Source organism: Perca fluviatilis, chromosome 2 (assembly GCF_010015445.1).
Source record: "Perca fluviatilis chromosome 2, GENO_Pfluv_1.0, whole genome shotgun sequence".
NCBI classification, from domain to species: Eukaryota; Metazoa; Chordata; class Actinopteri; order Perciformes; family Percidae; genus Perca; species Perca fluviatilis.
The window spans coordinates 13825354-13840158 of NC_053113.1; the positions used below are offsets into that span (position 1 = coordinate 13825354).

The 14805-nt window shown below is 40.1% G+C and overlaps 1 protein-coding gene across 2 annotated transcripts; it reads right to left on the reverse strand.

Annotated features, from left to right (window-relative positions):
* Positions 1 to 562: 562 nt before the first annotated feature.
* pld3 (phospholipase D family, member 3) lies at positions 563 to 13453 on the reverse strand. Of its 2 annotated transcripts, none has more exons than XM_039780014.1 (12): positions 13265 to 13453; positions 10905 to 11009; positions 9136 to 9186; positions 7895 to 8058; positions 6802 to 6982; positions 6049 to 6166; positions 5561 to 5688; positions 4542 to 4739; positions 3467 to 3606; positions 2661 to 2826; positions 2422 to 2521; positions 563 to 2297 (listed from the first exon to the last, which is right to left on the reverse strand). In XM_039780014.1, exons 2-12 carry the CDS (start codon positions 10953 to 10955, stop codon positions 2110 to 2112), a joined length of 1485 nt encoding a protein of 494 aa, XP_039635948.1. In that variant the 5' UTR covers positions 10956 to 11009; positions 13265 to 13453; the 3' UTR covers positions 563 to 2109. The 2 variants fall into 2 exon arrangements, with proteins under 2 accessions (XP_039635948.1, XP_039635957.1); XM_039780023.1 differs by having other exon boundaries at positions 10905 to 11035.
* Positions 13454 to 14805: the final 1352 nt, after the last annotated feature.

Consider the following 14805-nt stretch of genomic DNA (forward strand, 5'->3'; position numbering starts at 1 on the left):
CTATAGCGTGAGGTACAAGGTAATGGAGCTTTTTATACATGGTCACGTTTCTCTAGAAATAAACAATGGACAAATGTCTTTAAACGCTTCAGATGTAAAGTTATTCGCTGTCAAAATGAATGGCAGTCAGTGAAATGATTGGCGCCATTGGAGGTTCAAGTTCTGAAGTGAAGCTTACCCCTTGAGTAGTAGTAGTAAGTGAGATTGTTTGGGAGTTTTTGATGCCCTCTGGTGCACTGTCAAACATTCAGGCGTGCAAATATTGTAGTTTTGCCAAGATCTGAATGTTGAGAACCTGTCCATACAGGAGAGTATTTGGTAAAACCAGATCTTTTACATCAGACCACTATGTGAAGGTGCTTGAGACTTTGATCTAGCAGTTTAACTAGTTATACATAGGCTTTTTCCTAAGCAATCATTAAAAGAGTGGGATGAAGTCCATGGTGTCATTTAATATTTCTTATTGTCCATAGCCCTGAACAGTCACTTTATGAAATCATTGAACATACTGAATGTGTATCAGAGAGCACATGAAGATGAACTATAAACAGACTGGAACAGGTTTGATTTAAAGACATTTATTGAGAGTAATTTCTTTATAAAGAGGAAGGAGATAAGAACATGTTGACAATAACTGCCCCAGAGCTTTATTTTTTTTTTATATAAGCTCCCGGCTACTGGTAAACACGCTTCTTTGGACAGTTTCCATAACAACCACCTCCTCACTAATTGGTAGTTTCAAAAACTCCACACAGTGGAAATTAAAGCAAACTTTCAATCTATTGTGCGCACTGCTGACTTAAGTATTCAATTTATTTATTTTAAAAACGGCTGTTTCTCATTTACAGCACAGGCACAGCACACCAGCTGGAACATTAATTATTCTGGCAAAATGAAATGATCAATTACGAAAAAAATCAAACTTTACTCCCTGAGATTAGCTGGGATAAAAACAACTTCCACTGAGGCGGATGTTGTAGAAAATGAATGCATTGTGATTGTCTTTTATAAACTAGAGAGTGATCAATCGATGGATCACGTAACATGTTGACTTTGGGAGTTAGTTGAAAAAAAAATCATTATGCCTCATCATGAAACTAGTCTCGCTTTGCCAGACCCTCCTCCAAAGCGCTCTGAAGGAGGGTCTGGCTAGTCCACATAGCATTCGAGGATGGGAGGAAAACCTGCTCTGGTTTATTGACATTTCTTTAAACCAGTCAGAATCGTCGCTAAACTCTGCACAGAGCTGCTGCAAAATAGTCGTGCGAGAGAAAACTCAGATTGGACAAATAGTCTAGCTAGCTGCCTGGATTTACCCTGCAGAGATCTGAGGAGCAGTTAACCATAGTCCTCAGAAATCCACCAAATTTAAAATTCCAACACAAAGAAAGTGGAAGGAAACAGAAAATACATGCATCCGGCAGAATTTCCTGCAGCACCGGAGCAATCCCAGAAGTGGAACGTCGAGGATATAGACCATCATGAAACAGACCTGACTGAAAAGCTGAAACAGTGCCCCCTTCTGCTGCTGGCACTACATGTCGGAAAACACAAGTTGAAACGTACAAGTTTGTTAAGAGAGAGTTTTTTAAAAAGCAACAACTGCCTGTTCATGGGTTGTCAATGCCGGCAACATGTCGCAGAGCATTCTGATCCGATGTTACTAAAGAGTAGTTTAAATGTGATCTGACCTACAGTATAACCCACACATGTAGTTTGAATCCCGGGCCAGCTTTGATAGTAAACAGCAAAGAGAGGCAAAGTAATTATTACCTTAAAATAAAAAAGAATAACCCTTGGCAGTACTTGGCATTTCACTGGTTAAATGGAACATTACTTGCACTAAAGTGGTGATAAGCCAGGTTTACTGGAAGTCCATCTTCCTTTGGACCTTAGCAAACCGGGGAAACTCCGCTCAGCTGAGAGGCCGTCTGGCTGATTTCTTAGCTCAAGAGTTTCCATGTTCATGGTGTGAACAATTGTTTCAGCCGACTGGTGCAAAATGCTTTAGAGTTTAAATACTAAAATAAATGTGCAACTACAGCACCGCAATATGTGTTGAAGAGAAGGGTCCACACTGATATGTTTTTTTTTGTAATACTGTGGAATCTAACAAAAGTCTTTGACGTTTGAGTCCTGGGTGAGAGGAGTGCTGTACTCGGAGTTCCAGTCCCTCTCAAACACAGCCTGCAGCTGTGATTGGACGGTTGGCTCCGGGGACTGTGATGCAGTCTGGTTGACAACCAATGCTGAGCCAGCTGTGCTCACAAAGTAGTCCCCTGACCAGTTAGATGTACCTGATGACAAAAAAAAATATTCTATTTTAGTCTTTTTCTTGAAGACATATCGGGGTGTACAATCAGATGTGCTTATTATTATTTTCATAACTGATTTAACCATGCAGTGTGTGTGCAGCCTCACCGATGTAGGCGATCTTGTCAGTCACCATGTACTTGTTGTGGTTGACTCTGGCAAAGGGAATCTCCTTCTGCTTGGGGCTGGCAGGCACCACAAACAACCTCTGGGTAAGGGAAACAAGAGGTCATTTGGGTTATTGTTTTTACTTAAGAATCTGCGTCATAATATGTACAACCTCCTGTCTCAGTGTCAGAGGACACGTGAACATGGCTAAGTCTTTTTGGCGAATAAGAGCTACTCACCACCTGGATGTCCAGTTTGCTCTTGGGGTCATAAACTGAGGCCAGAGACTTCAGGAAAGGAAACATCATCGGTTGGGTGCTGGCCCAGCAGCTGATCAGCAGACGCACTTTGACCCGCTTCTCGTACCCGACGCGCCTGAGCTGGGTGTCGATGTCAGCCCAGTACCTGTAGAGGGCGCCACATGCAGCGTATGACTACAAGAGACTTCGCATTAACCATTCAAATAAGTTCTGTCCCAAATCTATTCCACTTTATTTATCCTCAAATAAAATGCTCAGAAAAAGGCGGGTGTGACTGTTTGATATTTACACACTAATGCTTTATAGATTTCCCCTTGTTAAATCCATTATAACGTAGGGACAGAATTTGATGACTTTTGCTTACACTTTTCTGCATGTGCTCAGGTTTTGGACAAATTAAAATTTTGACCTGATGATGGAGGAGGATGAAAAGTCAGTGGATCACCAAGGTGATTATAATTCATACCAAAGGGGGCATTAATAAAATCTGTGCCAAATTTCATGGCAATTTATCCGATAGTTGTTGAGACATTTCACTCAGAACCATAAATGTCAACCTCATGGTGGTGCTAAAGGAAAAGTCAGGGGATCACCAAAGTCGAATATGTCAGTCAGGACCAGAGTGTTGGACTGACTGACCAATCCATCGATAGTGCCATGCCGCATGGCTAAAATCTGACCTCCATTACCTTAGCAGTTCCTAAGAGCTTCACTAACTATACTACTTGACTCTTGTCAGCTATCCTCCCCTTAGTTATATTTCATGAGTCTCTCAACAGCTCTACTTTTTAGGATGTGAAAACTCCATGGTGGGCAGGTAGTTCATGACAGCGATGTAGATGAAGCTCTCGGCATCCTCCATCACACTGAGGATGGACTGAAGGTCTGAAGTCCTGCCGGCTGCACAGAAGGACGGAGGGGAACTCTGAGAGGCAGCGAGGAGAGAAAAGAGATCTTGTTAATTATTTGTACATTTTTTAGCAACTTTTTAAACAATACAGGAGCCTCAGCAGACGATGAACCAAGAAGGAGCAGGGGTCATTAGAAGTACATTGAAGAGTAGTCTCGCATTGCCAGACCTTCCTCCACAGCGCTGCGGAGGAGGGTCTGGCTAGTCCACACAGCATTCCTGGATGGGAGAAAAACGTGCTCTGGTTTATTGGCATTTCTTTAAACAAATCACAATGGTCATGGGCGGCACTAAGAGCCGGACTCAATGACTGTGCCTCTGAAAAATAGCCTCGGGAAGGAACTTGTTTTGGTGGAACATGTGTACGTTCAAAAGTTGTTTTAGTCGTGCAACAGAAAACTCAGATTGGACAGATAGTCTAGCTAGCTGTCTGGATTTACCCTGCAGAGATCTGAGGAGCAGTTAACAATAGTGCTCATAAATCTACTGGAGTTTTGAATGCCAACACAAAGAAAGCGGAAGGTGACGGACATCTGGCCGAAAATTAGGGACATCCGGCGGAATTTCCGGCACCTGAACAATCCCGGGAACGAAACGTCCTCGATATAGACTAATTGAAGATAGCAGATCAGCACCCTGTGGGGTTAAGAAAGTCTTTTGTACATACACATCGATAGTAAAAGAAATGATCTTGCATGCTGACATCTCAGTGGTTACTGTGAGAGATAAAGAAAAACATTTCATAGGTGTAGATGTGCCACCACTTTATATGAGGCATAACTAATCGTATGTTCTTCATAGTGTGGTATTAAAAAAAAAAAAAAACACTGGTTACAGTCTTATGAAGCAGCATTAAAAACAAACGTGTCTTTCTTGTTTCTTCCTATTAATATACTGAAATAAAAACTAAAATCTCCCATCCTTCCCTCCCTGTATGTACTGTAGCTCACCGACAGGTAGACGTTGGACGGCGTGTTGTTGAGTGGCAGCTGGAGGGGCGTGTCCTTGTTGTAGAGGGTTGAGAAGCTGGTGGGCCACGGCGATGGGATGGACTGACTCTCCCCCAGGAACCAATAGGCTTCAAAGATCTTACCCAGGTCGGCGGCCAAGCAGCTGCAGTTGTAGACCACGGCGCCCAGCTCCTTCACCTACAGACCAACAGCAGAATATTAACTTTTTCGCAATCAGAGAATTTTTACAGCTTGTAGATTTCAAAGCTGTGACAATGAACAGAAAAAAAGCAGGAGCAAAATACACAGAAAATTGCTCGCTCACAATTACTCCAGGTCTTCTACAAAGTTTCAATATCCAATTCCATTCTTTGACCAGACGATAATACTTTGACTTCACTGGAAGATTTGGATGTTTAGTGTCATTTAAGTTTCACACCGTGAGAACTGACAAATGTCTAAAAGCACAGAATTGGTGTAGATGCATACACTTTAAATAAGGAGCAATATTTATGAACATATTTTGCATTACACTTAACTGGTAATTCCTGAGATTTTTAAAGTGTTCAGAAATTGCATAAAAGAATTGTCTCTTTGCAAACACAAAAACAGTTTTATGGGATGTTGGTGCACACTCCTAACAACAGGATGTGGTTTGAGACCATGACAGTATTAAAGCAAATCCAAACTATTCTTTCAGCATGGCATGTGACTGAAGGTTTGAGCCAACACAATAACTTCCTCTTAAAAGAGGAATGGAACATAATTGTGCTTAAATCGTACACCAAACAACCTTTCATTCAGTTTAGTTTCATTAGTGTGCCTGGGATATTTTTATCAGACAGTCAAAGAGCTAAACAATAGTTCATTTCTTATTCACTTCCTCCCATGATTACTGTGTAAAATACTCATTCTGCCCACAAAGTTACAACAACATTCAGGTAAACCATCTAGGAAACTCACGTTCACACATATCACATAAAGAAAATGTGATTGTGACTGATAGACTGTGAGTGTACCTGTGTGAGGGACCTCCAGTCCATGTTGGCACTGCCAATGTAAATGTGTTTCTTGTCCACAACCCAGAACTTTGTGTGGAGGACGCCTGAGGTGAGCTCTCTCATGTTAACTGTCCTGATATTAGCACCTGAAAACACACACACACACACACACACACACACACACACACACACACACACACACACACACACACACACACACACACACACACACACACACACACACACACACACACACACACACACACACACACACACACACACACACACACACACACACACACACACACACACACACACACACAATATTGATGTTTTTAGGCAGAGGCTGCTGATACTCAGTATCAAACTATCTATGCAAAGGTAAAAGTAATATGAAAACACTAGTAACAAAGTTAATATAAGGGCTCAGGCTTGATATAAAGTCAATATCAACCGACACATCTGTTGACAAATGGGTCAGAGACTCGCTGGTCCAAAGTAGTCACCTGAGTTGTTGAGCAGTCGGAGGTCGCCTTGTGGTTGACCCTTCTGTGGCGTGTTGACTGCGATACGAACAGACAACTTGCCGGAAAGTTTAGCCAGTGTCTTCAGAATGGTCTCACCCTGTGAACACAGCAGGGAATAATAAAAAGCCTGTCATGTGGATAGGCCTGTAACAATTATTAAATCATTTTTTACATAAATTGCGGTTTCTTTATTTAACCGCAATGAATTGCTAACATTAGCTAAGGGCTTAAGGCGTATGACTGGTAATTGTAGGTTTTGTTTAGATTGCCAAATTGTAATTATAGAAGTAGTTATTGGTCGGACTATATATATTTTTTATTATTTTAACTGTTGTTGCCACTTGATCCTATACATGTTCATAGCAACACAAATGACAAGGGGGGGATACAGTTAGAAAACATGTATTATGCATTACCAATACAGGCATTGTTTACTTCATTAGGCCGTGTATTTGTGTTATTACATTATCTGGGTCACATGACAGTGATATATAACCAAACAATGCATCCTGGAATTCATTAAAAAAGCTATTTGTTTAAAAAAGTAATAAATACTTTAAAATTTGACTGAAAGAGACAATTATATTGTTAATCGCAATTATTTCTGAGACAATTAATTGCACAGCAAAATTTTGAATTGTTACAGCTCTACATATGAACTTGTCCATTAAACAAATATTTTGAGAAGTAAAACTCATTTGTGCCGTTTGGCTATTCACAGCTCCGGCAGACCTGATTGGCTGTCGGCTCATGAGTGCCAGTGTCCGTGTTAGTGAGCGTCCAGTAGAAGGAGGCGATGTCGACGCTGCTGCGAGCCTCGGCCATCAGATTGGTCCAGGCTTGGAAGATGGAGGGGTGAGTGGTGCTGGAGTTAAACTCCAGCCCTTCGGGGATGCTCTCCACCAGAACGATCCTGACAGGGGGAAAGAGAGGAAACGGTTCATATCTGTACTCATAGTACTGACTGATAAATTGACCAGGTTGATGCTTATCACAGATATATTTTATGACGTCAGTCAATAAATAAGAAGAAGATTAAAAAGATATTATAGTACAGAAATGCCAAAGATATGTTTGAGGTAATTTAGAAAAGTTTCACCTTAACATAGTTTGTCAAGTTTATTTTTCAACTGTAAAAATGCCCCACACAGTACATACCTTACCCACAATTCTTTAAATTAAACTAATTTACAATTGACAAAACAATCCACTTGCTTGCTCGTTACCTGTATGGAGCTTTGGTTCAAATACCGTCAAGCTTTACCTTTGTGCCAAATCGAACGAGAAGTGGCTTTGAATAATGGAAGTCTAAACACCTACAGCTCCATCACAACTGAGCAAACTTCTTCTGTTGATAAAGACCGTGCAACAAGCTACAGAATCCTCGGGAACCAGCCGAGCAGCATGCTAAGCTGAAACAGGCAAGACCATGCAGAAAACCCCTTGGGTAAAAAAACAAACAAAAAAAACAAAAAAAAAAGAGCAAGCCAAAAGAAAGACATTGAAAACCATTTTAAACTTTGGGTCATGTTAGGACTCCGAACTAGGAAGGTGGAGGCTGGGGTGTTGGAGGCAAAGCGTTGCCAGCGGCAGCAGTGGGTGAAGCAGCGTCAGTAGAGCAGGGATTAGTGAGGAAGGAGTCCCGTTTAAAAGGACCGCCTTGATGAGAGAATGGCTGTGTGATAATTCAATCAGCGGGCGTATGACTTCCTAACGCTAAGCTTAATTTATACAACAGCTATTAAAACAGTTGACATGATACACAGTTTGAAACAGGACAGCTGAATAAACGATTGTGTCCGTGTGTGTGCAGATGTTTGCTTACTTGCAGGGGTCTGAGCAGGACTCGCCCTTGGGCAGATGGAGGCTGCTGCTGCTGCTCGGGGCAGGATGGGGGGAGGAAACCCTCGGTGTCAGGAGGTTATAGAGGGCCATGGCGGCCAGCAGCAGAGTGGCCACAGTGGCCAGAGCAATCACACACCTGGAATACTGGAAAGGGGATGGGCAAAAGCTGTGGGTGTTGATCAGCGTTGAATACATTATATTTATCTCTGAATGTGGGTATTTCTTTGTGAGATGTGTCAACTATGGCTGGGTTAAAATAATCCATTCTCCAATTAAAATCGATCTTTGTTTGAGTGATCCGATATCGATTAATAAAATCCAGAAATTGATCTTTGAATATATATGCCTTCTCACCGTGGATGTATAAGCCACTACAAACCTTTGGGGGTTTCAATTCTTCCTGCAATCATTAACCTGGTGCATTCTTAAAAATATTTGAGGGTTGCTTCTTGCTTGTACAATTTTTATAGCACAAGTTCGCTGAGAATCTATTTTATATACAAGCAAAATTTAGCCTGACAAGCCAGACACATTAAGATGTTGGGTCTGGGAACTCACCATTGGCAGGGCTCAGCCCGAGGTGGGGGGGATAAACGGTTGTCTTTCAAATTCCCTCTGCATGCAGTAGGATAACGCTACAACCAAACAGAGCAACGCTAGTTGATAGATTAAACTTTTGCCGCATCCGGTCGGAAAAACTCCGATAACATCTTCCTTTTTTAAGAATGACTTCAGTGCCGTTTTTTGTTCTTTTCTCAAAGAAAAGCTGGACTCCAAGTCTACCAGAGTCGCGGCCAAAGCCGATGACCACTGTTAGCCAGCAGCAGCAGCCATCTTCTTTGTTTTCAAGTAGCGGGGAATTCACGCGGCACCGTCGCAACTCTGCCGCCATTATGTTAAGCCCCGCCCACCGACTCTATACACGATGTGATTGGCCTGACTAGAGTTTGGTTTTTCCAGCTCGCAAGCCAACGGAGAGTTGCTAGACGACCCTGGCAGCAAATTACATTTGCTGCCGCTAGGGTGCGTCTAGATTTCTAGGCTAAGCAAAATTGGCATTGGAACAGAAATTTAATCGAAATGTAATCGAATCGGGACCTCGTGAATCGGAAACAAAATCGATTCAGGAAATCATTGTTGATACCCAGCCCTAGTGCGGGCTGTGATTCCGTCTACCTTATTGGTTCGTGTGCTGAAGTCATGTGTGTGTCTGTAACGTACCAGCTGGGCTTTCCTGTTGGATTCCTGTCTCCTCCTCTCCACGTCCACCAGCTACAGGCAGAACAATAAATTAACACAGTGAGCCAACAGTGAGGATTTCAATTCGAACCTTGCCGTGTTTCACCAAATTTGCAACATGGGATCATTTTCTCAGTGCTCACTCACACAAGGTGTCGCTCATCAAAAAAGGAACACCATGTTTGAGACCCATGCGTGAGCAGAATCACCGCTGGACTCAAATGTTTGCGGATGGGATTATTGGTGCTTATTATGTAACACTTAATCCAAATCCAAACTACTACTATTAAAGTGGATGAGCAGGTTAAGTCTATTAGATAGAGCTTTAACAATTCCATATAATTGTCACTTTCAGTCAAATTTAAAAATATTCATTTATTTATTACTTTTTTAAACAAATTAAAGTTTTGAATGAATCCCAGGATACATCTTTTGGTTATAGATCACTGTCATGTGACCCTGATAATGTAGTTACATATTTATTTATTTTTTCTAACCGTACCCCCCTTGTCATTTTTGTTGCTATGAAGGTTTATAGGGTCAAGTGCCAACAACTAACAATTGAAATACTAATAAAAATATATAGTCTGACCAATAATCCCTTATATAAATTACAATTTGGCACATCTAAACAAAATCAACAATTACCAGTCATACGCCTTAAGATCTTAGCTAATGTTATGTAATAAATTGCGGTTAAACAAAGAAACCGCAATTATATAAAAAAAATTAAACAATTATGTAATAATTGTTACAGGCCTACTATTAGGCAAGTCTTTTTTAGATTCCCTGACTTCCCCGTTTGCAGTTTGTCTTAGTGTACATTTCCTTGACATTACCAAAATTCAGTGACCAGTGGCAACTCAAAATAGAAAATGAATTTATGTAATGGAGATGTGATTCAGAGCGGACAGCTGTCAGTTTACAACAGACAGAAACTCCACTGTTCTGATCTGAGTAACAAGCTCACTGAATTTAAACACAAATAACAACATTCATGGCAAACCGAAAGCATTTTCTCATAGCACATCGTCTTAAAATGCAGTACAAATTATAAGGGCTTCATCAACTCATCTGTAATTTTGATTTTGAAAAGCGATACATACATTTTTTTATTTTGTCAGAAACAAAACAACAAAGGGGGTTCAATTAGGTTTAAAGAAATGTGAGCAACTGACTCCTCACGTTAGAGAAGGTTAACCCTCCTGTTGTTTTCAAAAAGTTTCTATAATCAGAAATGTGGGTTTCTTTCAACCAAATTGTCAAAAGAAAAAACGTGGATGGTTCCGTACAACGCCCTTCACAAGTAAATCAAATGATCAGCTCACTACTTTCACTGAATTTGGGCGTTTTAGTCAATTTTATAAGCATTTGAAAAAAACTTGATAAAAGAACGTCAGAAAAAGTGCCGAAACAAAATCGACAAAAACATCAGAAAAATTGACTTGGAAAACTTGGAAAAAAAGTGACTAAAACGTCAAAACATTTCCAAAAGATGGGGAAAAGCGACAAAAGTGTCAAAAAAAAAAGACAACCAAAACACTGAAAAAATAGTTTAAATTTTTACACAAAACAGCAAAGTTGCATGGTCGACAGGTTAACCCAGTAAAGGTTTAGTATTTTTTACATGATAACTAATTTAAACAAAAAAAATCAAAAGAGGAAATAACTCAAAATCTATGTCAGCATAGATTCATTTTCTGTTCATCAATTCATTGATTTATTTAAGCACCTAAAAAAAAAGCCCTTACCTGGTTGTAAGCGATGTCCGTCTTCATTGTGGAAGAAGACCGATATGACATATGATTTGATAGATTCAGTAGTTTTCAGCTCCAATCAGGTGATGCTCCGCAGCTCTGAGACCGAACAAGAGGAACAAAACCTGAAATGTTACGTCAGGAGAACAGTTTGGCCGATACAGAAGCTGCACAAGGACACTTTTACATGTTGGCCGCTTGAAAATGGCAGCAGGGAGTACAAATGTTAAATTCTTTACGCAGAAATGGTGAAATCAGTAAACTGCACGTAACACACTGATATTTACCAACCAGGTTACAGTTGAGGATTTGATATTTTTTTGATAAATATATAAACTTACTTAATATATTACTCAAATAAAGGTAGGAAAAGGGGGAATCTGCTGAATTTGTGTTTGAGTAAGAAGTCTCACACACACACACACACACACAACACACACACACACACACACACACACACACACACACACACACACACACACACACACACACACACACACACACACACACACACACACACACACACACACAGTTCTAGATGTTTTCACAGACAGAGAATAACCTGCACAGCTCATCTCTGTCACAAAGATACACTGTCCAGCTGCTGACAAGCCGGGGCTGCTGGGAACCACCAAAAACACTCCACATCAAAACGCTGTTTACTGTAATCCGATGTCTCGTGATTTATGACGTTTGATTGCTTAATAGAGAGGAAGTATGGAAGTCTGAATGCTGACAGCAGCAGTGTGACTCAGTGAAGCCTCTGATTGGGTGGCTGTCTCACCACAAAAAACATGACTTATTACCAGGGTTGTCACAATACCAGAATTACATTTTTTTTTTTGTTATTGGGGAGCTTTTTATATTATTCTTTCACTTCCCAGTAGTGTTCCTTATTTAAATCCAAACAACACAAATTCAAAATGGCAAAAAAAGAAGCCCAAGGCACACAAAACAGGATAATAAAAACCTGTACATGGTGCTGGTACAGAAAACAAATTAACTGGTGGGCTCGTTGCTGGGGAGAAGGCCGTAACAGCCACAGGTTTAAGGACCAGTTTGTTTTGTTTCCCCGATGTTTAATCTGTGCAGCCTTGGGAGGAAAATCTGACTGTAGATCTGTTTTTTATAGCATTGGTACTTTCGATACTATCGAATGTATAATTAACAAGATTCTATAGTTTGAAACAAGTGGTATCGGAAAAAGGTATGGAAGTAGGCTATCGATACTTTTGACAACCTTAGTCATTACAGCTGCTGGTATAGGAACATACAATACATGTCCAAATAACTGATCAATGAAAGCATTGAGTTTGGACATCTTTAAGTCATGCTTATGGACAGATGATTTTCAACATGTACAAAATATTTTGTCTTGTGACTGGCTTTTCTTGTAACTGATTTTTTAAAGAAGGCAAAACGTTTCCTGCTTGGGCCATACCAAAATATGTAAGCTTCTTTTTTTTTCTTTTTTGTTATGTGCTTGTGTTGGTTTTGGTTTTAGAGCTGATGAACAGATCCCACAGGTGACATAAGATGAGGAAGAAAAAGACAGAAAACTGTTAAGATTTTAGCTGTGTGATATTAGAAAGCAAACTACGCTGGATTATACTGAAACTGAGTCTTGAATAACCCATTTTACATCTACCATTTAAACTACAGGCCTTATCGGATGGAACACCTTGATTAAATGAATACACCTGGAAAGGATTTTCAGATCTTGTGAAACACTGTGAAGGTTACACATTTTCGTTTCTTTTCATTGAGTTTTGAGAAGCAGATGATCTCTATTATCTCTAGATTCAAAGGAAACGAACAAGCTTGACGTGTCTTTGGCAGAGTGTGCCAGATCTCTCAGGTCTGACTGACTGGTGCATGGAATTATTGGGTGAGGAGGACAAAGAAGGCTTGTTTGTCTGTGTGGGGGAACAAATCACATTAGAGAAAACAATTGAGAAGAACAAGTGACAAGAGTTTTGGCTCAAGTTGTACAAGTGAGGTTGAGTCGATTCTTAAATTACCCAAACGAATAAGAAAAGAGCAACACACTTATTGTGTGAGCTTCAGCGTAGATAACACTGTGATAACATTAGATAGACGGCTAGTGGAAGGCTAACAACGTGAATGTAGCTAATGTTGTTCACTTTGGAGTGTTTTAATAAAAACATTAGGTTAAGAAACAAAATAGGACCAACCCACTCCTGACTGTCACGTCTTTACTAGTACCACAACCCCCATTTTAATGAGCCGTTAATTTACACTGTGACCAGCTTTTGGTTTACTGTTTAAGAGTCGCTGACAGTGCAGAACAACAAAAACAAGTCACTTTCAGCTTTGTTTGACAGTCAACCTACCGGTTTTCGTGTGTCCAGGTTCATTAAAATCCCGCATATAAAAGCGTCGACGTCTGTTCTTTACACACAATCACATTTGCGGTTGTTGTTTGATTGTTATATAGCCTAAATGAAGAAGACTATTCACGGCGCTGTTGTTAAAAGCATTGACAAAAGTACCAGAACAGACGGGACAGTGATGTCATGTGATCACAGCCGGACAGCCAATTAAATGAGAGCTGTCCGCGTGACGTAGAGCAGGTCGGTTACAAGTTACAGTAGTGCAGTTCTCAATTGAAACCACAGGAGGGCGCTGTCCTTCCATGTTACTGCCTATGGTTACTGCCACAGCCGGACATTTAAAGTTTATCTTGTATGCAATGATTCACAATTTCACAGTCAAAAAGGCGAATGCAAGAGAATACAACAAACAAACAATAACAACAACCGAGCGAGCGATATCAAATAACAAATAAAATAAATAAATAATACAACAGAAATAAATAGGTCTAATGCATGGATGTATTAGGTGTAATGGTGAAAAAAAAAACAGGGAAAACATTCAATTTATAAATGTCCATGTCGACGGTTTGTCCCAGGGGGCGTCATGCCGGGCACGCTCAGGGTCCCGGATGAAGATTACCTGCCGTTCCTCCAAGAAAGAAGAGCACAACGGTCAACTTTCAGGTAACCCATCAAGTAGCAGCATGATGAAATACTGAAATATTCTTCAGTTAAACAAGGACAAAGCTAGTTGTCTTTGGAGTCCAGGAGGAACGATTACAAGTCAGAGCTCAGCTTCAATTAAAACCACGGACAAACGGATTCAGACCTGGATTTAAACATTAAGACACACATTAAGACAATCACAAAGTCAGCCTATATTATCTTAAACATATGTCAGGGGTTGAGGACTTATATCAAGGCTGAATACTTTTCTTTTTTACGCTGCCTTTTATTAAATCAAATAATTGGGCTATTAATTTCCAACATTGCACTGTAACTTTTATTCTTGTTGTCTATTTTATACAGGTCTTATTCTATTATAGCTTATTTTGGCTCTTTAATGGACTGTTTTAATTTTTTTTTTTTTTTAAATGGCCTTTTAATGTTTTATGTAAAGCACTTTGAATTGCCTTTTTGCTGAAACTTGCCTTGATAGAAGCTGCAAACAACCTCTGAGAAAAGATTAACATTCACAAGATGTTACTGTTGTTTTCATACAACCATGCATACAACACCTGGTTTACCAATAAGTTAATATCTTTTAACTCATTTATAAAAAATTACATTTCGAGGCCCTCTCTGGCTGCAGGGTCATATTTATCAAACATTTAACGATGAAGCATTAACAGCTGATCTGCTTCTATCCTTCCCTTAGCTGCACTGTGGTAATCTAAACTGTGGCCTTTAGTTTTAACAGATGGGTCACAAAGTCATGACTCACTGGATCCCATGTTGTAGCCTATAATAGCTCTAGTTGTGGTAAGATATCATATCAATACAACATTTGATTAGTTGAGTACTGCACTTGTGATCCATTAGTTTAGCTGTATTTTTGC

What these genes read in the sequence shown, in the direction of transcription:
- pld3 (XM_039780014.1), bottom strand. Translation starts at nt 10,955, where the DNA reads ATGTCATATCGGTCTTCTTCCACAATGAAGACGGACATCGCTTACAAC. An exon ending in GAGTTTTCACATCCTAAAAA is followed by an intron (nt 2,827 to 3,466) that starts GTAGAGCTGTTG and finishes CGCCCTCTACAG; the next exon opens with GTACTGGGCTGACATCGACA. An exon ending in GCAAACTGGACATCCAGGTG is followed by an intron (nt 2,522 to 2,660) that starts GTGAGTAGCTCT and finishes TCCCTTACCCAG; the next exon opens with AGGTTGTTTGTGGTGCCTGC.